This window comes from Pelodiscus sinensis, chromosome 32 (genome assembly GCF_052426305.1).
Source record: "Pelodiscus sinensis isolate ZL-2025 chromosome 32, ASM5242630v1, whole genome shotgun sequence".
NCBI lineage: Eukaryota > Metazoa > Chordata > Testudines > Trionychidae > Pelodiscus > Pelodiscus sinensis.
Window position 1 is genome coordinate 16,342,409 of NC_143083.1, and position 22,328 is coordinate 16,364,736.

The 22,328-nt window shown below is 48.0% G+C and overlaps 1 protein-coding gene across 7 annotated transcripts in view; it reads left to right on the forward strand.

Annotated features, from left to right (window-relative positions):
* Window positions 1-22,328, forward strand: part of CELF5 (CUGBP Elav-like family member 5) — a 96,625-nt gene that overhangs the window by 60,561 nt on the left and 13,736 nt on the right. For 4 of the 7 annotated variants that reach the window (XM_075902532.2, XM_089775000.1, XM_075902531.2 and 1 more), the window contains 8 exons: window positions 818-869; window positions 13,651-13,779; window positions 14,258-14,337; window positions 15,443-15,589; window positions 20,507-20,651; window positions 21,076-21,222; window positions 21,585-21,647; window positions 21,738-21,821. In XM_075902532.2, coding sequence (XP_075758647.1) covers window positions 818-869; window positions 13,651-13,779; window positions 14,258-14,337; window positions 15,443-15,589; window positions 20,507-20,651; window positions 21,076-21,222; window positions 21,585-21,647; window positions 21,738-21,821 — 847 coding nt within the window. The remainder of the gene's footprint in view (window positions 1-817; window positions 870-13,650; window positions 13,780-14,257; window positions 14,338-15,442; window positions 15,590-20,506; window positions 20,652-21,075; window positions 21,223-21,584; window positions 21,648-21,737; window positions 21,822-22,328) is intronic. The other 3 variants (XM_089774999.1, XM_014571047.4, XM_089775001.1) reach the window with 2 other exon arrangements.

Below are 22,328 nucleotides of genomic sequence, written 5' to 3' on the forward strand. Positions count from 1 at the left end.
GAGGTTTGTGACATTTGGTAACCACCTCCTCTGATGTGTGGATGGTGCTTTGAGGTCCCGCTAGTGTCTTTAGAAGAAGTTCATAATCTTTCTCTAGAGTTTTCCCTCAAGGATCTCACTTCTCCATAGGAGCAATAGTGAAACATGGCCCCATCAAGGACAGACGTATTATTTCCTGGCATTTTACAGAGAAAAAGAGAGAGAAATGGAAACCAGGGCTCAATTAAGTGACTTGCCCAAGGCTATGCTGAGTCAGTGCCAAAGTTCAAAATAGCTCACAGGTCCCCAAGCTTTTTCTTCAACCACTGGACCATTTTTCTCTCTGGATATTAGATTCTGAAATGATTAACTGTTTCCTTCAAGGCCTTGAGTCTTTCTCAGCCAGCAATCGGCTGTCTGGAAGATGCAAGGTTCCTTTGTGTAGGCTGTGTATACTGAAAGGAATGTTCCAGGTTACTGAGGAGGGGAAGGACTGCATTTCTTTCTGAAGATATGAGAGCTGCTTTGGTTCCTTGCTGAAAGTCTTGACTTGCAATCACATCATGGCTCTTGTCTTGTAGCCATGCCATCTCCATATCTCCACGGTATCCCTCCTGATTGGCATGACAGGCATCTACTGGCAGAGTGGGAAAAGGGGCCACTCGATGGGTGCCCAAGGCTTTATACCACTGCACAGGCCTGAGGGCATTCCTATGGGGAGGTGGTAATATTCCCAGCTGCATCTCTCTTGCCTCTGGCAGCGCTGCTAAATCTCCAGTGCTGCTGCTGCCACCATGTGCCTGACATGCTCATGCCCTGTATTTCTCTCTCCTTGCAGATGGCCCGTCCAATCCAGGTGAAGCCAGCGGACAGCGAGAGCCGTGGAGGTAGTTGTCATCTCTCCTTGTTATTGCTCCCTGTTGTTTTGCTGGCAGCTGGCTGTTGTGAGTTGCCTTCCTGGCCCATTCTTGCTAGGCTGAGAGACAAAGTGAGTGGCCTGCCCTTGCTTTACCTCCTCATGCACTCCTACAGGCTATTATGGGCCTGGGTTTGGGTTATGGCTACAACAAAAGGGCTACTGTTGGGAGCTCCTGGTTTGGTACTGTTGGGAGCTCCATGCCCAAGTGCACCATTGTAAGACTTCGCCAGGCCCACAGCTTCCCTGCTAGGCCCCAGGTGTAAGCTACATGTGCCATACTTGGGAACTAAGCAGAGCACCAGCCCTGGACAGGCACAGGAGCAGCGGGAAGCATGACAAGGGTGTTTGGAGCAGGCTCAAGCATGGCACTGGGCCAGATGTTTCATTGGAACCTTTTCTCAATAGAAAAAGCAGATTTGGGTTGCCCAGATTTTGGGGTCAAATTCACCAACTCATTCAGTCAAAATAAAAATGAAAGAAAAAAAGCAGAAACATATCTAAACATTCCAGTGTTTCATATTGGAAATGTGTTTTGTCTTGGAATTTTTTTTTAAATAACCTCCCCTCCCCGAGAAATGAAACAGGTTTTTTGGTACGATCAACAGCTATTTGCACAGCTCTCCTCAGCAGTGTAGGTTAGCCCCTTGGCCTAGCAAGTATTAGCGTGACAGCAGTAACATATGCTAAGTGGTTATGACCTGGAATATGTGGAGAGCTGTGTTACTTTACACTAGAGATCACGCCCCTGTCAGATGCCATTCTTTCAATGGAGCAAGTGCAACCCCCCTTCCCCCTCCCGCTGTCGCAAATGAACAGATCCTTTTTCTTGCTTTTCCCTGTCTTCACTGTGCATTTCTTCTTCCTCCCACACTCCTGCATCTATCCTCCCTTCCCTGCTGCCTGTTACAGGAATTGGGTAGGGCTGGTGAATTTGCGTGGGGATGTTTTCCGCTTTAAAATGGAACATCACAGGTGCCGTGTCTAGGATTGGAAGGGTTTGATTTTTGTTTTAAATGATTATTTCATTTGTATTGATTTCAGGGTTCCCATCAGCAGGAAATTAAAAAGTCAGCTATTAATAGTCACGTATTCCAATCAGAGGCTAGACTTTTCAGATGTGCCTAAGGGAATCAGATGTCTAAATTTCAGTGTGTATCAGGCATCCAACTCCCTTAGGCTACTCTGAAAATAAGAACATAAGAACGGCCATACTGGGTCAGACCAAAGGTCCATCTAGCCCAGTATCCTGTCTACAGACAGTGGCCAGCACCAGGTGCCCCAGAGAGGGTGGACCAAAGACAAGGATCAAGCGATTTGTCTCCTTCCATCCCTCTCCAGCCTCTGACAAACAGAGGCCAGGGACACCCATTCTATCCCCTGGCTAAATAGCCTTTTATGGACCTAACCTCCATGAAATTATCTAGCTTCTCTTTAAACTCTGTTATAGTCTTAGCCTTCACAGTCTCCTCTAGCAAGGAGTTCCACAGGTTGACTGCACGCTGTGTGAAGAAGAACTTTCTTTTATTAGTTTTAAACCTGCTACCCATTAATTTCATTTGGTGTCCTCTAGTTCTTCTATTTAGGGAACTAATAAATAACTTTTCTTTATCCGCCCTCTCCACGCCACTCATGATTTTATATATCTCTATCATATCCCCCCTCAGTCTCCTCTTTTCAAAACTGAAGAGTCCCAGTTGCTTTAACCTCTCCTCATATGGGACCCATTCCAAACCCCTAATCATTTTAGTTGCCCTTTTCTGAACCCTTTCCAAGGTCAAAATATCTTTTTTGAGATGAGACCACATCTGTACCCAGTATTCAAGATGTGGGCGTACCATAGTTTTATACAGGGGCAGTAAGATATTCTGTGTCTTATTTTCTATCCCTTTCTTAATAATTCCTAGCATCCTATTTGCCTTTTTGACTGCCGCAGCACATTATGTGGATGTTTTCAGAGAACTATTCACGATAACTCCAAGATCTCTTTCCAGATTTGTCATAGCGAAATTAGCCCCTATCATACTGTACCTATAGTTGGGGTTATTTTTCCCGATGTGCATTACTTTACACTTATCCACATTAAATTTCATTTGCCATTTTGTTGCCCAATCACTCAGTTTGGTGAGATCTTTTTGGAGTCCCTCACAGTCTGCTTCTGTCTTGCCTATCCTAAACAGTTTTGTATCATCTGCAAACTTTACCATCTCACTGCTTGCCCCTTTCTCCAAATCATTTATGAATAAGTTGAAAAGGATTGGTCCCAGGACTGACCCTTGGGGGACATCACTAGTTACCCCTCTCCATTCTGAAAATTTACCATTTATTCCTACCCTTTGTTTCCTGTCTTTTAACCAGTTCTCAATCCAAGAAAGGACCTTCCCTCTTATCCCATGGCCATGTAATTTACACAAGAGCCTTTGGTGAGGGACCTTGTCAAAGGCTTTGTGAAAATCTAAGTATACTATATCTACTGGATCCCCCTTGTGTGCATGTTTGTTAACCCCATTCAAAGAACTCTAATAGAAATGCAAGCATAGAGCTTGTAGAAAGCAAGAGGTGGGAGAAGAGACCATCCTAAGTCACTTAGGCACAGATCTTCAAAGGACCTAACACCCATTGATTTTTTTCTATGAAAGTCTGGGCTATGGAAGGCTTTGCTAGAGCTACAAAAACTCGTACGCACAAGAAACCATGTGAACATGCTCACAGACACTACACACAAACTCAAGTATATGGTTACATAGCAATATTCACAGATACCCATCTATATGGACACCCAAACAGACGTCAAACAAACTCTTTTACATATACATAAAAACTTCCGTGCACCACACTGGTAGGAATGAGTGCATTCGCATTGCCATGTTCACAAGTCCATACATACACCGATACAAATAAATAGAAAGATAAACTCATGCCCCTTTATGGAGCTCTTAAGTCATATTGAAAAAAATAACTCCCCCATCTCTGTAAATGTCCCTTGTCAGTGATGGAAATTCTTCCTTAGAGAAGAAAAAAGGCTGCGCTGCCTAGAACTATGTACCTGCGCTAAAGAGCACATGGATTTAGGCAGCCAGAGAGCTATATGCCTGAAAAGGTGCTTGCTGATATGTTGGGAAGAGTGGAGTTAATATTCAGCCAGCTCTTCCTCTCAAGCTGCCCAGGGAACTCTGCCAAGGACCGCAACACTTGAGTGGGGAGAGAAGATGAGAATGATCGCCGACATTTGCCAATCTAAAATTGAATCCCACCATGCCTAATTAAGGCCTCGATGCTGCAATCTGAGTCTAACTGCTGCCCTCCCATGAAGGGCCCCATGGGTGCAGGAATCCTCCTGGTAGGATCTGAGTGCAGGATCAGGGCCTCACTGTGTCTCAGCTTGTTGCATCTGTGCTGGACCATAATTTCCTGTGAGCCGGGACCATGCATTTGCCTGGCTGTAAAAGCACTGAGTACATTGTAGTGGCTGGCCAAAATAATAATTAAGGGTCCACTTTGCTCCGTGGGGAGCAAAAGAAGACATGCTGCTTCTTAGACCATTTCATTGAGTTCAAAGCTGTCAGCGGTGTTTGCAGAAGACATTTCTTTCACTGTGTAGGACCAGAATATGGTCTCATTACAGCCAACAGCCTATTAGGTTACCACACAAATAATGCCACTGACTTTGGTAGGCCAGTGCTCCTGGAGGAAGGCACTATTCAAATGGAGTAGGAGTATCACAAGCTGATGCTTAATTATTTTTGCCTTCCCTACAATCACATTTTTATTATTTTAGAAAATATCCCAGTGACTATTGTAGTAAATATTAATATTATCTTACATTTCCATAGCAACTTCCATCACAAAGTATCTCAGACACTTCCCAAGTTGTTAGAGGAGGGAGAAAGGAATAAAAAATATTCCTTTAATTTTGTATTTTTTTTGAAAAGCTTGTTTCCATTTCATCACTCTGAAACAGAGGAGGATTTCCCTTTCCTTTTCCCCTCCAATGGCATTGGTGCCAAAATGGCCATTTTTCACGTTTTTAGAAAAATGTGGCACAAAAAAGATTTCACTTTTTAAAATGCAAATCTATTTTCAGCCCAAAGGATTTTGCATTTCAAAATGTCTGGGACTTGTTTTGCATTGGAAACAAAATCTGTTTTTTTGGGTGCGACACCTGTTTCCATTCCAAAGGGCTCCTGTTTTTCCAAGAAGAAACCTAGGGAAAAAAATTAATGGCACTTTCCTGTTTATTAGTATTAAAAATTATTATTATTATTATTATTATTATTAATCAAAATGCGCACTGTTTTGAGAAATTCAAATCTGGAAGACAGAAGTCCCAGTTTTCTAGGTTTATTAATTTTGTTTCAAATTGTCTTCAATAAATCTATAAATAACATACACATGACATCACAGCAGCCACATAGAGGGGAGAGGTTTGGAGTAGCTGACAGGCCCAGAATTAGCCTGCAGTTTTTCACTGTGGGACAGAGAATTTGCTATTGACGTTTAAGAGGTAACAGGGGTTTACAATGAAGTGTGTACCTGTGGCATGGGAGAAGAATAGTGATTTTCATTTAGATTCCACTTAGATCCATACTACATGACTATGGCCCGTTAGCCCAAAGTCCTGCTTGCATTTAGGAACTCCATACTGACCCCTGTATTCCACACCAGGGCCTTGTGCAGCCAACACTCCTCCACACTGCCCTGCACTGCAACTATTAACGGGCTTGAGAGAGAGGCAGAAAAATCCCCCTCCCTTCCTCTTCTTCCCTGTATTGATGTTGCAAATCTTCCTTCCTGTCTGGGAATGACAGTGTAGGAATTAATGAGGAGTCAGGAGCAGGTTCCCATCGGCCCATGCTCAATAGAGCTCCCATCTGTCTGAGATGCCTCCATCTCCTATTGTGCCAATGGCAGGAGGAATATGGCTATTGTCATCATGGACACAGCGGCTTCCACAAGGACCAGAGAAACTCTATCCTCCAATGAAAAAAATGAAACAGCAACCCCCAGAAATGCCTTGCCTCTTGCGAGAGACCTTGGTGAAGAGGAGGATGCAACCAGAGCTGAAAGAAGGACCTGCCCTGCTTCTCTCTCAGCAGCAGGGTAGGGATAATATCTAGCATTTCCATAGCAACTTTCATCCTGAAGGCGTTCAAAGCCTTCTGATGATATACTGGGATCGCTTCATTCATCACTGAAATGCAGCAACCTCTGGAACTGAACAGCTGTTTAACAGCCACACTGCAGCTTAGAGCAGGGAGATGAATATTGTCTCTCACTGAAATGGTGTAGGAGATCTAAGGAGACAGGATGTAGATTCTGCTACATAGATTTGGCCATGATGTTGGAGCTAAGAACCCAGAGCTTGTGCAAAATGTCAGGGAAGTGCTACTGACCAAAAGCAGTCTGGGTGTGAGTCTCATTCTACACAGGATGATCTCACCTCTGTGGTTTCTAACTGTGTTCACACCCTTGCGGTGGGGTGCTCCTGCATATCCTCATGGCTTGCTCTTTGTGAAAATCTGGGGCACAGACCCAGCTGGTTGGCAAAGTTAAAGCTGCGCCTCAGACCATTTTCCACATTCGTCTTGGATTCATCCCAGCTAGGAAGTGGCGATCAGAGTCATGTCCGTTCTGATGGAGGAGGAGCCCATAGACTCTCAACAGGCTTTTCTCCCTCTAAGTACTGGAGCTCTGAGCAATCCTACTGCTCTCTTGCATATAATGCAACTCCTCCTCCTTTTCTCCCCGTCTGTTCTTCCTGAACAGTTTATACCCTTCCATGACAGCGCTCCAGTCATGTGAGTCATCCCACCAAGTCTCCATTATTCCAATCAAATCACAGTTCTTTGACTGGGCCAGGGCTTCTAATTCTTCCTGTTTGTTTCCCAGGCTTCTTGCATTTGTGTACAAACACCTTAGATAACCAGTTGATTGCCCTACCTTCTCCATTCGAATTGGGATCCTCCTTTGTTGCTCATTCCTCCTTGTGTTTCTTCCCGGCGTCCGACTTCCTCATTTACCTCAGGGCTTTGGTCACTGTCCTCCAATGAACCTAGTTTAAAGCCCTCCTCACTAGGTTTGCAAGCCTGCTTGCGAAGATGCTCTTTCCTCTCTTGCTTAGGTGGATCCCATCTCTTCCTAACAATCCTCATGCCTGGAACTGAGTCCCGTGGTCGAAGAAACCAAAGCCCTCTCTCCGAGGGCATAATATCTTCTGGTCCGTTTTTGCACAAAAACAAGCAGTGTGGATGTTTCCTTTTTGTGTAAAAATCCCTTTTTGCGCAAGATCCTTATGTCTCTCTGGTTTAAGTGCTTTAAGAGGTGCTAATTATTATCATTATATTCCTGACTCTGACACTGCAGACATAAGGGTTATAACGAGCATATGTGCACAGTTACACATCTGCACACAAAAGTTACATAACTGGTTATGTGCATTATGACTGGGAAAGGAATCTTTCCCCTGCTCATGTCATGACAGAAAGCAGGCTGCTAGGGTTGATTGACCAGTGGTGTGATTGGATATGGCACATTTAGTGCCCTAGGATCCTGCTATGCTGCATAGCATACACAAGACCTCCAGGTTAACTGAGGACACCTTTTGTCCACTAGTGGAATTGAATTTACTCCTGACCACCCATCAGTCCCATGCTGAGTGACTTTGATGGGTAGAGCCCGGCACAGATACAAAATTTGTATCTGCCTCTGCACTGTATCCACAACAATGAGACACAGACATCCACATTAACATCCGCAGAGGAGGATACCCACCAATATAAAGTGGATAGCCACAAATTTGCAGATAAAAACATTTGTATCTGCACCCACATTTGTATCTGCAAAAATGAGCTGCAGATCTCTGAATGCACACCCATGGATGTGGATACCTGCAGGTATAAAGTGTCTATCTATGGATTTGCAGGACTGTGTTTGTGGGCTAGATCAGTGTATTTGGAGAGGAATTATTGCAAAGATGTTATTAAACCTCTATAGAACACATCTTCCAGGCAGTACCTTAGAGCTTGAGAAAGGAAGGATGCTTTTGTACAATTACAAGATAGGCTGGCTGGGCTAGAATAGGGGGAAAGCTCATCTGGGCAGGAGGCAGAGCTTTCTTGGGAAGCAGTCCAAGGCATGGCACAAATTTCCCAGGATTTAGGAATCATCATAAACCTCCTCACCTTCCACTCCATGTGGGCAGCATGCCTCTCTGATCTACCTTCTCTGACATACATGGCAGCACCCTATACGTTTCAAAACAAAACCCCACCTAAACAAACCTCCGAGTCCTACCCCGGGAGAGCGGATGTGTGAAAGAAAACAAACCACATGTGACAGATGTAACTTGTGTTGTTTAATGCACTGCTGGAAGGTGCTTGTGGTGATGATAAGGGTGGCATAAAAACCTGTACAGAATAGAGTGGTTTGGGAGGGGCTTATAGGGGACAGGTGGGAAATTGAGCTGGGGGAAGTCAAACTGCTGATAATCTGGGAAAGTTTGAAAGAAGCCCTGGCTGGGGAGAGACAGGTCAGACTGGGAGTGAAGGAAGAGCTAGAACCTGTCTAAAGGGGTGAAGACAAAATAAATTGCAGGACCGGGGGGGGGGGAGAAAAAGGGAAGGAATCAGATGAGAAGAGTGGGAAGCATAGAGCAAGAAGCAAGATTAAGAGGTAAGAAAACATAAAGAGGAAGAGGATCAGAGGAGAAGAGAAATGCTAATGAGACCAAGACAACGAGGCCAGAGTGAGGGAGAAATAATCAGCAATTGACATGAGTTTGAGAGATTTTAGAAAAGAATAATGATGATGATGATGACGAAGAAAAAGATGAACGCCAGGCCTGGGGCAGCTTTAAAACCATGGCAGTAAATTAACTACCCAGATGGAGCTGGGGAAGAAAAGCCCTGTTCTCTTCCCCCCTTCTGTTTTCCTCTGCTTGCTGCACATCTCTGAGAGTTAGGCCTGTCCTCTGAGCCCTACAATCCCTTTTGAGGGCAAGGAGGGCCCTGAATGAGGAAACATTTTGCACCCACGGCCATGGTCTTTCTTTAGTGACTTCCATCATCAGGTCCTTTGCAAGGGAGGGATTGTGGACTGTTGCTTCCTGGCCACTTCCCCACCTACATCCACTTCCAGCCCAGTGGAAAGGGCCTGCTTGATTTCTCATGAGCCACTGAACATGCGGATGTTCTGAGCTGTGATTGCTTACCGGAGCCCACCAGCACTGTATTCGCTAGCCATGAGGAAGCTCCTCATGTCCCCAGTGAGATTTGTCATGGGAACCATCCCATTTATAACGAGCTGTACAAGGGGGTTGCTGCTCTGTCCCGTAGCCATCCCTTCTGTTTTCTTCCCCTTTGATCTCTGCCAATAGCTGTTTGGCCAGATGACCTAATTCCACTGGGTTGTAAACAGGAGCAGCAGCCCCTGCTGTTTCTCTTGCTAATGGCTGAACCGTTCAGCCTTAAAACCCCTCCAGTATTCCTCGTCATCACTCCATCACAAATCCACACTGCCTAGGCCCCGCCTCGTGCCCGCCTCTCCCCAACCCGAGAATGGGTTTCCATGGGAACTCAAACTCCAACACTCAAGGGTAAGAGACCATTTTCGTGCTTGCTGGACAGCCTGGGAAATTGCCAATCAGAGGGTGAAAAAGAAGAGCTGGCAAGAAGGTGGAGAAAAGGGGGGCCTGCGTGGCTGACTCAGAAAGACAGCGAGGGACCTGTGCGTGACTTGCAATAGATGCATAGGCCAGGACAGTAATGTAGCAGCCTCTATGCTTCAGATCTAGGGGGCTCTTCTCCCAGTGCAGGATGCCAGGGATTCCTGGTAGCTTGGCTAGCGGCAGAACTGGGGGTGTGCATGCTACCTGCACTCAGCCAGTGATGGTCAGCTTCAAAGTGGCTGCTGAGTGATGCCCCCATAATAGGAAGGGACCAGGAACTAGATGAGGTATCCAAAGGACGAGCTGCAGTTTTTAGGAGGAAAATACAATCAAGATCATTAGCTGAGTGGTTGGGGGAGATGAGAGATTTGCTTTAATGACTAAACTTTGTTTTTAATTAAAGGGATGGCATCAGCACAAAAATCCTTCACATTTTAAACTTGCTATTAACAGAAAAAGATTAAAGTGAAAAAATAATGTATTTCTCTCTTATCCCCCCAGTTTGTGTATTAGACACCACCAAGTGAAAATGACACTGTAAACATTTCCTAGTATCATTCTTTTTTCAGAACATTTTTCGGAAAAAATGTGATACTGAAACCACAAGGAAATATGCAGGGGATTCAGGGATCTGGGAGAGAACCTGAAATGACATGCAATTGATTTTTAAAACTGACACATTTTCAAATTGATGATGTTCCCCTTTGAAATATACCCCATGAAAGTTCGCAGCCTTCTCGTTCCAAAGAAATATTACTTTATCCGGACGCAGTCTCGCAGTGACAACTGCAACCAAGAGACATTCATATTAAAATATGGGAAAGGCCCAAAATGGAACAGTTTATCTGAAATCCCTCCTCCTCTTTCCCATTCATTCTCCCCTCCCTGTCCAAAATAATCCCACTTCGGATAAAATGAGATCCAGATCCAAACTGCTAATACTTTTGCTATAGCAAATCTCAACCCAAATTCTCCCTGGCTGGCAATTGTTAAATCGAGTTTGGATATATATGCTCTTGTTCAAACAGGAATCATTTTGGTTAAATTATATGGCTTATGTTTTACAGGGAGTCAGACTAGATGGTCACATTGGTTCTTTCTTGGTCTTGGGATCTATGAACCTAACACATAAAAAATATACATATCTCCCCAGTTGCCTGCCCCCTCCTATTCTGACCACCTTTGGGCAGGAAGGGCAGTCGTGTGCATGAAACTTGGGACTGGTTAGTGGCCTGCTGGCCTGGGTGTCTGAGGAATGTGTTTAAAGGGATTCCAAAAGGTCATTTTCATCCCAAATATTAGGTGTTTGTTAAAAGACCAGACTTTTTACAGTGACTCAGAACTAGAGAAATCTTTCCCTGATAGTTTTCCATGTTGATCCAGCACAGATGTGTTTTTAAAGAAGATATACCCTGCAGTGTTTGAATATGTGCATGAGACCCTGAACATTTCAATTGTTTGTTAAACTCCGTCCATTTTATTACTTCACCCTCCCCAAGCCATTTGTCTGTCTTGTCCACCTGTTGCTTCCTGACGCCTCACCTGTGAGCTGTCTGGGGCAGAGGCTAGCTGTCTTCTTAGCTGGCTGTAAACACATAGCATCATGGAGTCCTGATTCTGGAATAAGGTTGCTAGGCATTGCCATGGTACAAATAGTAAATCCTCACAATGAGATGAAGTTGCCGAGTGAAACTGTCCGCTTGATTTTCATTATCCAAGGGCATAGAAGAGGGCCAAAGAGTGACAAGCACTGGGAAATGTTTAAAACTCAATGCTGTTCTAATAATAGGGAGAACTGCAAACAGCACAGGATATTTTGTCTTAAAAAAATGGGACTATATTTTCTTGTCATTTACACAGTTATAAATCAAGTCATTCAATGGCTTGGTGTGAGATAGATCGGAGTTAGACCTCGTGACTTTTAATCCTTTCAATCAAGTTGATCAGGGGGCAGCATGTCCCATAAAAATACCTTCAAATTTTACTAGACCCATGCTGTGCAATTGGGCTGGGGGAGTACAGGGTGCATGCATACATGTGTTTGTGCTTGAGCATGCAGCCGTACGTCTGTCTCTGCGCACTGCCCATACGGCAGGAATGCATATCTGTCTGTCTGCACGTCTCGCTTTCATTCTGGAAACGTGGCTGTGAGAGCATCTGCAGCATCACTCTGCAAGCATGTTACTGGTCATGCATGAGCCCCTGTGTGGGCACGTCCATTATTTATGTGTGCGCATGTGTCTCCCAATGCGCTCTTGTGTAAGTGTGTGCCGGCACGTGGGCCTTCCTCTCACGTGTCCCTGGGTGTGCGTGTTGCAGGGAGGAACGAGCACTGGGTTACCAAGGTGGGGAGCCACTTTCTAAGCTGGTGGGTGCTGCCCGCAGCATGAAAGGCTCCCCCACTCCAGCCCTCTGCTTGGTTGTAGCTTGCAGACCTGTTGTTTTTCAGGTCATTGCACTCTCAAGCAGATAGCAGCCTTCTTGCTATTTTCCCTGACACACGTCACATTCAGTTGGTTTTGTTTGAAGCCGGCCCCTCTGATCCTGTCACTAACAATAAGGAACCCTCCCTTGTTTCTCCTCCTAAACCTCCTCCTGACACAGTCATTCCCTGTGGGATGTTTCTCCGGTGCATGTTCCAGGGGGCATGTTTAACTGTTTCAGTGACACAACCCTTCTTCAGGTTGGGGGCAGAATCATCATGAGGGTCAGGGGTCTAACACAATGTCAGTGACTGGCTGATGTGAGCCAGAGACCAGACCTCCACACTTTCAGTGCAACCAGACACAATGTTTCCCTCTGGCCCCATGTTAGTTTGGAAAAATGAAGATTAAGGGGGGACATGATAGCGGTTTTCAAATATCTAAAAGGGTGTCACAAGGAGGAAGGCGAAAATTTGTTCCTCTTGGTTTCTGAGGACAGGACAAGGAGTAATGGGCTTAAAGTGCAGCAGGGGAGGTTTAGATTGGACATTAGGAAAAAATTCCTAACTGTCAGGGTGGTCAAATATTGGAATAAATTGCCAAGGGAGGTGGTGGAATCTCCCTCTCTGGAGATATTTAAGAACAGGTTAGATAGACATCTGTCAGGGATGGTGTAGATGGAGCTTGGTCCTGCCTTGAGGGCGGGGGGCTGGACTCGATGACCTCTTGAGGTCCCTTCCAGTCCTATTATTCTATGATTCTATGATTCTATCTGCTATATGGTGTTAGCATCAGAGCCTAGGCGTTGATCCAGATCCAGGGCCACTTTGTGTGTGGTAAGGTAGAAGGGAGTAGGGTGGGGGTGGAGTAGGGAGAAGGCATGCCATTGTTGTCTCTTACCCCTACCACTCCTTGTCCCTCACAAACGCTCCCAGAGTAACCTTGAATTGAGCATCTCCCTAAACATTAAATAATCCAGAGTGATTCACTGCTTAAGGTTGTAGCCATGTACATTTCATCCCCTTTCCCTCAGCACAGGAGAGTGGTGAGCCCAGACATGTCTTGTGGACAGTGGGAGGGAATGGAGTGGATCGTCATACTTCCTTTGTTCTCTTACCCACCCATCTCCCTGGTATTTGTGCCAAATTCTAGAGCGGGAGACTGGGAACCAGGACACCGTGTTCTTTTTCTAACTGAAGAAACGGAAGAGTCTAGTGGCTAGAGCATGTGTGTGTGTTGGGGAGTGGGACTGGAAGTTACGGTTCCTGGGTCCTAATCCCTCCCTAGTAGTTAGAGGCAGGAAACTAGAAGCCTGGGCTTCTGCATTCCATTCCCTGCTTCTGCACAGACCCGCTGGGCAATGTCAGGCAAATCACGTTTCCTGTCTTGGCACCTAGGGATGATAGTACCCCCTTGCAGGGGAGGGCTGCAAGGTATCACTCTTTAACGTCTGCTGTGCTTTGAGGCCTCCGATGGACGAAGCTAAATGCAAAGAGTTATTAGTCCTGCTTGGTGTAACAGGAACCTCATTGGATTGAGGCCTGGGACGAACTGGGACTCGAGAAAAGTAACTTACTTGCCAGTGTGTTCCAAACCTGATGTCGTATGTCCATGTCCTCTGAGCCGCGAGACTCACAGAAGGTTGATGTTTCTGTATTTGCCCCTAGGGGACAGGAAGCTGTTTGTGGGGATGTTAAATAAGCAGCAGTCAGAGGATGATGTGCTCCGGCTCTTTGAACCCTTTGGGGTCATTGATGAATGTACCGTGCTTCGGGGACCTGATGGCAACAGTAAAGGTGCGAACCTCCTCTGTCTGTCATGCCTGTTCCATGGATTGGGACTCTGCCTTGCTGTCCCTGTGCGCTGGGGGTATGCCCCGCAGCCCCTGCATTCTGCACTGGGTGGCTCTGTACATCAGGACTGTTTCCCAGCCAAAGAGGGAGGGTGGTGGGCAAGAGGAGAGCTCTGCATCAAAGAGGGGGAATATGGCTTGGGGTGAGTCCCTGGGTCAGCAGACATTAACATGCCCAGCTATCTGTCTGAATTAGCTGGAGCACCTGCCAAGCCATCCTCCCAGTCCCTGCCTCCATCTGGCCTTCTGGCCTTGCATCTGGAATGCATGCTTTGTAAGGATTGACCTGAGCAGCATGCTCCAGATCTCAGACTCTGGGCGGGTTTGGATCCAGCCTTGGGCCTGCTCCTCAGTACATAGGTGGAGCTTGGCTCCTGGCCTCCCTCTCACCTCTAGTATCCTTTGCTCTCTGTCCCTTCCAGGCTGTGCCTTTGTAAAGTTCTCGTCTCACACAGAGGCCCAGGCAGCAATCCATGCACTGCACGGCAGCCAGACAATGCCTGTGAGTATGAGTCCAAGGTACCCACCACGTCTCCTGTTCCCCATCTCTATTCAAGTGACCAGCAGCTGGGAATCCCCAGCCCCATACATCAGCGTAATAGGCACACACGTGTTATGTCCTGTATGGCTGGGACTGTGTGTGTGTGTGTGTGTGTGTGTGTGTGTGTGTGTGTGTGTGTGTGTGTGTGTGTGTGTGTGTGTTTCTGCTCTGCCTGTGTTTGGTTGGATCTGCCCAATGTATCCCATCTATCCTAGGCAGGGCTGGCGTGGCGGCCATGTTGTGGTGTTTGCCATGATAGTTCTGGCTGTGAGTGGACAGGGCAAAGGCATGTGTGTGAATTTGAACTCCTGTATGCATGTGGTTGCATGTAACCTGATGTGCATCTTGTTGCCTGGATGTCAGTGTTTGCAATTGTGTATCTGTGACTGATTTGGGATTGGTGTGATTAATGGGTGCCCTGGGTCCTATGACTGAAAGGATCATGTGTCTGTGCCCAGAGTGCATGTCATCGGGAGCATTTGGGGGTATGGTGTGCATGGGTGTAAATGCTTTGCACATACTTTGGGGTGGGAAAAAACATCTGTCCTTTGTGGTGGCATGATGGTTACTGTATAATGGTGCGTTCTTTCTGTATGTCACCCAGGGCACTGTGGGACTGCCTTGCTATGGCAGTCGCTATTCTAGGAGACTGCGTGTGTAGCTTGTTTGTCTGCATCCACAGTTGTGCATATGTGCCCAGTGTGCCAACACTTTACACAACCATATCTGCAGCTGTGTGTCCTGTGTGGGTGTGAGAGCAACAGGACGGTCGGCGCTGTACCTGTGGCTGGGTGCCCTGGACATCCCAGCTGCAGCAACCCATTCTCTTGTGGGCCTGTCTGTAGCCGCAGTCACCAACTTCTGAGACTGGGCAGGGCTCCCCCGATGGGCCAGCCAGGTTTGGATCTCAGCCAGAGCCTTTCACTCTATTCGCTGCTCTGCTGCCACTCCTCCTCTCTCCCTCTCTGAGCTGCCTCTCCTGCCAGTGCTGCCCAATGCCCTCACTGCTGTGCTCTTCTCTCTCTCTCCATCCCTCTCTCTCTGTCTCCTCTCTCTCTGTGCATAGGGTGCCTCCTCCAGTCTAGTCGTGAAGTTTGCTGACACTGATAAGGAGAGGACTCTACGTCGGATGCAGCAAATGGTGGGGCAGCTGGGGATTTTCACTCCATCTCTCGCCTTGCCGTTCAGCCCGTACAGCGCATATGCGCAGGCTGTGAGTATCGTGGGACTCTATCGCTGTGGTGTGACACCACAGAGACCAGGGCTGGCGGAGACCTGCTGGTTCCCAGAGCGGGTGTGACTGCTTGTGCAGCAGGGCCTGGGAATCGTTCCCCAAATGCTGGATTTGCAGTCTTGGTCTGGGACTGCAGCTTGAGCTGACATGCCCAAGCTCATTTTGATCTAGCTTACTCAAGTGCAAGCTTCAGCGCAGGCTTTACAACCCTTACCCAGCACCCTGGGTATTTACTCATTACCCCATGCTGAGGACCTGCTGCTGCTTCCCTGCTGTGGGAACCGGCCTAGCTAGATGAAAGCTGTCCTGGGGAGGTCAGCTGCAGTGCATTCACGCCCCAGATTGCAGGGTAGGTTTGTGTTTGAAGCTTCGGTGCCTGGGACTTGTGCATTTCAAGCAATGATGTATTTCTCTGACATCCGGTACATTGTCCCTGCCAGGGTTGGGTGTATTTCTCTTGTAGTCCTTGTGAATCAGTGTGCCATAGTGGGTCGTAGCAATGCAGGTCCTCATGGGTTTCTCTTTTAGCTTTTGCTGCAGTGCACAGGAGAATCCTAGCATCAAGTACAGGGGTGGGCAAACTATGGCCCATGGGACCTATCAGGGCTTTTCATCCAGCCTTTAGAATTACCAGTCCAGCAGTGCAGTGACGCTAAAGCAGGCTCCCTGCGTGTCCTGGCTCTGTGACACTTCTGGAAGTGGCCAGCATGTCCCTGCAGCTCGGGGGGCAAAGAGGGGGACAGAGGACTCCACATGTGCCCTAACCAACAGGCGGCATCCCTGCAGCTCCCACTGAATGTGGCAGCTAATGTGATCCCCCTCTTGCGCCCTACATCCCCTGCCCCAACCTACATTCATGGGCCATCATACAGTTCCCCTACCCAGATGTGGCTCTTGGGCCAAAAGGCTTGCCCGCCCTGTTCTAGTCCAACATTGTTGGCTCTGGAGTGTTTCTCTCGTCACTGACGTGATCGCATGCCTAGGATCTGGGAGAACATACCTGGCTCTGCTATAAATACCTGGACAGGACAGGGGACATCTTCTAGCACCTGAGGTTTGCTTCAAGCTCCCCCATCCAACTACTGGCCACCCTTGGCCTAGTTTCACTATAGTGAGGTCCGAGCCCAAGGGAGCCAGCTCCAGCGCAGTGTGGGCTTTTGTCTGCGCCAGTTTTTGGTGGAGTAGGCAGGGGCAGGGGCACAGGGAGGTCCTGGCAGGAGAACTAAGTGCTGACCTAGCGGCATTTACAGATTAACTCTTTCAGTGCCTGCCAGTATTCTCCCCCTCCTCCCGCCCTTTGTTCTCCAGAAATTCGTATTAATGCTGAAATGCATGGCCAGGCCTAACCATAGAGATGAGTGGAGGGCATGGTAGACAGTGTGAGCAACTGACAGGAGGCTCCTGCACCTAGCCACTTGGCTGTTGACTTACAGGTGGATGTTTAGAGGGGCTAGGCATCCCTGACTCTGCTTGCACTCAGTGGGAGAGCAGGCATTTAGCACTTGTGCACCCCAGGTCCTTCTTGTGCTGCTTGCTTCTCTTCGTCTCCTAGTTCCTTCTCTTTGACTTGAGGCTTGGCCTTCACCGCCTCTTTCAGTCTAGACTTGCCCTTCCCCCCACTCCTTCTCCTTGACTTCATTCCTGGCCTTTTCCTTCTAGACTCTTGGCTTGGCCTGCTTTCCTTCCCTTTGGCTCTACACCCATTCTTCCCCTTTCTTTTCTTATGGACTGTAGGCCAACCCTGAGCTTTTAGTTAGATTGTTGTTTCCCTTGGACCATAACTCGTACTCGTCTTTCGAGTTTCCTCTCGCTGAAGGTGGGATCCCAGACTGTTCTCATTCTCCCAATCTCCCGGGTGTCAGGAGTCTCTGCAGTGTTAAGCCTGGGAAGCTTCCCTCCGTGTATGTTGACCAAGTGGCACAGAAGAAGGATTTCTTAGCAGAGTCCTTGTAGATGTATTCTGAATGCTAAGAGCTCAGCTGACCTCTGTAATGGCTAAAGGTTTTTCTAGGACTGCAATAGGTAGAAGACTTGATATTGTGGCTGTTCCCTGGCTGAGTGGATGCCGTTATTTGAATTTATCGATGCAGCAAGCTGGTGGAACTGCATGATACCTAAGGAACCTCTTTTGATGTTTGGTCCGTAATGTGCCAGCCGGGTACTCGCTGGGCCTGTGGGCTGAAGTGATTAGATGGGTTAGAATAATTGAAATGGTAATATCTCACACAGGGCGGAGAAGGTAAACAGTGGGGGCTCCGTGTAAGGACAGGAGTGGTTAAGACTGTGGTTTAATACCACTTCCCAGAGCACAGTGCCACCTAGCACCACCCTGGCAGTTTGGTTTGACTTGGTCTCGTTTTACTTACTAAGAGCTCCTCAACACTCCCAACCCTGGCTCGGCCTGTGAGGTGTCCCAGTCTAGTAACTACCACCAGGCTGATCCCTGCTTTCCTTAGGAGTGGGAGCCACTGGAAAAACAACACATGCGGGGCTAGTGGCAACCCAGATTAATAGACAGATAAGCAGCTTCTTCTAGGGAGTCCCCACTAGATAGCACTTCTGGGGGGTCCTAGATAGCAGCTCTGTGGCCATTCCAGGCTTCCTGGAGAGTCTGTGGGGTGGTAGCCATTGGGCAGGAGTTTCCTCTCCTCAACTGGGGCACTTCCTTTGGGGTGGGAGGATGTGACAGCCACCCTCTTGACCGCTGATACTGAGCCCTGCACAAGTAAACAGCACAGGTGGTGTGATCCTCACTGCAGCGTGCAGGCATTTTCAGGGAAGGGAATTTTCTGCCTAGATGCCAAAATACTTTATTGCAGGGGCTGGGGTAGAGGACCTCTTGAGGTCCCTTTCAGTCTTACTTTTCTGTGATTCTCCCACCTTTCCCAGTAGCTGCCCTGCTGAGCCAAATATTGCCCCACCACACCTTGCTTCTGCCATTGTAAAGAGACATTAGTGACACAACTTAGCCAACTCCTTTTTTTACTCGACAGCTGGGATCAGAGGAAGTGCTCAAGCTAGATTTGTGTCTAAGAGCTATCAGCTCCCTGACTCTAGAAATCCCCCATTTCAGTCCCCCCATGTTTGCAGATCATTGGGACACATTGCAAAGGCTCTATGTATATTCAGTCTTTTTAGGGGGTGAGTTAAGTTGGTGCGTTATCCATTACAGTTGAGAAGAGGCAGGAGTGGGGTGAATATAAGGAGATTCTCTATTGAGGCTCCTGGACACATACAGACCTTGGTACTGTATTCCCTCTGGCTCATTAGCTCCCAGCTTGGACATTTCAGATCATCACACAAAGGTCTTCCTCCTTGCAAATTTCACACCATTTATTCACTGTCATCCTTGCTTGTGAGAAACAACAGTATCACATGCTATCATAGGGTTATAAACGGGCTGAGTAATTTTGTATCCATTAATGACTTTTGTAACTATTTGCGCTAAGATCTATGTAATCAAATCTCATGCCTCAGAGCATCCATTGATGGCCAAAGAGGTCGGGAAGAATGTTCTCTTCCTCCTGCTTCCTTACCCCAGTGTGCTTCTCTGCCTAGTTAGCCAGGTGCATTATGACAGCAGAGGCTGCTTCTGGTGGCAAAATGCCTCTTATTTTGGATGGCAAAGTTTGTGATGTGCACTCAGCCTGAGGGGATGCTGAGTGTTCTTTGTGTGCTGGGTATAAAAAGGATTCCATGTGTCTGAGCACAATGCAAATGTAGAGCAGTCAGCTCCCAGCAATGGGCTGAGTGCTAGGAGAGCAATAGCACAGAGCTACCTTTGGACCAGAATCCTACAAAGGAAAGTAGGGGAATCCCCATCCTTACGGCTGTTGAAAACCACATTGGAGCATGTACTAAGGAAAACTTCCTACAGAGCAGTCGTGTACTGGCCCCGTGGGGGGAGATGGCTGGGAGGAAATGCCTTACTAGCCTTTAGCATCTCTAACTTGTCTGGTTCATACAAGGTCTCCCTTCATGAGTTCTAAAGACCAGTTTGGAAGGAGGAGCACAGGGTGGAGCAGTTCTATAGCCACAACGCATCAAAGCGTCTTTTGCAATGAACTGGCAAGTATGTATGTGGTACCTCTGCCCTCTGTGGAACAGAATCAGAGTTTTTCAATTGTGTATCCTTGACCCTCTACTGCTATGATTTTCCTTTAGCTCAAACTCTAGGGGCCTATGTTTTCAGAACAGGAAAATCCTCAGGTTCTAGCCTGGTTGCTGCCATGAGGGGTCATAGTGTGCAGCACAAAAACTGCGTAGGAAGCAGTGGATTTGTTATAGAGCGAGAGAGATGAGCCAGAGAAGGGGTGGAGATACAAGCTGGAGCTGGTGCAGACTGGAGCTTGCAAGCTCAGTTGAGGCCAGGGTTCTGGTCAGACATGGACAAAAGCTCTTGGGAGCAGCACATCCCCAGAACTTGCCCAGAAGGGAATCAGCTCCTTCTGCTGGTGAATCAGACCTGGGATCAAATACACTGCAGCCAGGTTGGGGTTGACCCCTCGAAGCTCAGAGGGGTATGGCTGCGAGGCCTTGCTGGCCTGGTGCAGTCCCTGCAGAAGCAGTGGCTCAGGTGAGTATCCAGGGAGTGAAGATGAGCAGGGCTGCCTATGCTGCTGTCCTAGCCCCCTACAAGGGAAGGCATGGCCAATCATGCTGCTCCCTCCCTTATCGGCAGGTTGAGCTAGAATTTGGGTGGATTGTTGAAGTCTGGTGCCCCCTAATGGCTGGTCGGAGATGAAACCTGCCTCTCACATCTGGTTACTGGTTATTGAGCAGGGTGTTGGTCTTAGCATGTGGGCACTGTGGAGCAGGTGGAGCCAGCGTTGAGTAACCCATTAGCCGTGCCCTTGCACCAAGGCTGAAGGCACATCTCTTTGCTCCGTTTCACAGCTGATGCAGCAGCAGACAACAGTTCTCTCCACTTCTCATGGCAGCTACCTGAGCCCAGGTGTCACCTTTTCCCCATGTCATATCCAGCAGATTGGCGCAGTCAGTCTAAATGGGCTACCAGCCACTCCTATTGCACCTACTTCAGGTAGGTGTCAGTCACTTCCAGCTCTGAGGATCGCAGAATTACTGCTATTATTATTTACCCATGTCATATCTGGGTAACAACCAAGAATGAGGCCCCGTTTTGCTAGGCAACAGAGCAGTAGACTATCCCTGGCCTGTGGAGCATCAGTGCTGCAAGCTTCTTCACAGCAGTGCCCTACCAATGCTACTTAGCCCTGTGGCATTGTGCACCTGTCTCCATAGCCCTGCCCTGTCTAGTCCAGCTGAGGCTCCAACAGGGTACTGGACTAGAAGACCTCTCCTGATCCCTTCTGGCCCTATGGTTCTATGGCTGGGAGCTTCTTTCCAGCAGTGACAGCCAGAAGATAATAACGAGTTGTTGTGCAGAGTCACTGGTGGGTTGCAGAGGCCAAGCTAACATGGGGTTTGTTTGCATTTTCCCTCAGGGTTACACTCGCCTCCTCTCCTGGGCACAGCTGCAGTCCCAGGACTGGTTGCGCCAATTACAAACGGGTTCACCGGAGTGGTGCCTTTCCCGAGTGGTCATCCCACCTTGGAGACAGTTTATGCCAACGGCCTCGTGCCCTACCCAGGTATGGAGGACCTACGATCGCTATCTTGTTGGCTCGTAGGGCCAGATGATCTGATGGATCCCACCATCTCCCTAATCAAATGCTGTGGCTCTTGTTAAGCTCTGTGTGTTCTCTCTTTCCTGCTGCTCCCCATTTCTGCTTGTTCTAGGTCTCTCTGTATCTGGGCTCAGCCACACATCACAAACCAGGGACAATGGGGACCCAGAGCTAGTAATCTTCCCTGGTTTCCTGCACAAGGAGTTTCTCAGAGTTCCTAGCAGCTGCTATGGGTCCGTTAAGCTTGCAGCAGAGTCCAGAAGTGTGTATACAGCTGTCTCCCAGGATTCCCTTTTCATTCCTTTCTCTTTCTCCCCTCACTTCAGCTCAGAGCCCCTCAGTGTCAGAGACCTTGCACCCAGCCTTTACCGGAGTTCAGCAGTATGCAGGTACCTGTCCCCTTTTCCAGCCCTTCTTTAGGCTTCCCTTGGGTTTGTGTTCCACCGGGTAACTGGTTTGTCATGTCTCATTGATCGCAGCCATGTATCCGGCCACGACCATCACCCCGATAGCCCAGACCATTCCCCAGCCTCCTCCCATTCTGCAGCAGCAGCAGCGAGAAGGTGAGGACGTGAGTCAGTGGGAAGCTACACTCTGGGGGGGCTGATGCCCCGACGTGCATGGAATTCCCTAGCTGGTGCATGGCAGGGGGAGCTGAACCTCATGTGCTCTGATCTTCTCTTTGGAGAGTGGGCAGAAGCCGAACCTCTGAGCTATCAGAGGGGTAGCCGTGTTAGTCTGGATCTGCAAAAGCGACAGTCCTGTGGCACCTTACAGACTAACTGATGTATACATCAGGACTCCTTGTAACCTCTGAGCTGTTGCTTGGCTTTAAAGCTGGCAGAGTTGGTGCCACCAAACCACATCAAGGGCACCAGCCCCTTTTGGGGGTCATTCCCATTCATGTGGGTCCTGATCTTCAGCCTCTGCAAGTCAGTGCAAAGCCTGCTGTGGGTAGATCAGGCCCTTGATGAGTGGGGAGAGAGGGAAGAGGAGTTGACCCTTTGCAGCCATCTGTCATCAAACAGCCCTGGTGAAGATGGTTGTTCTGGGCACTGCAAAACAGTCTC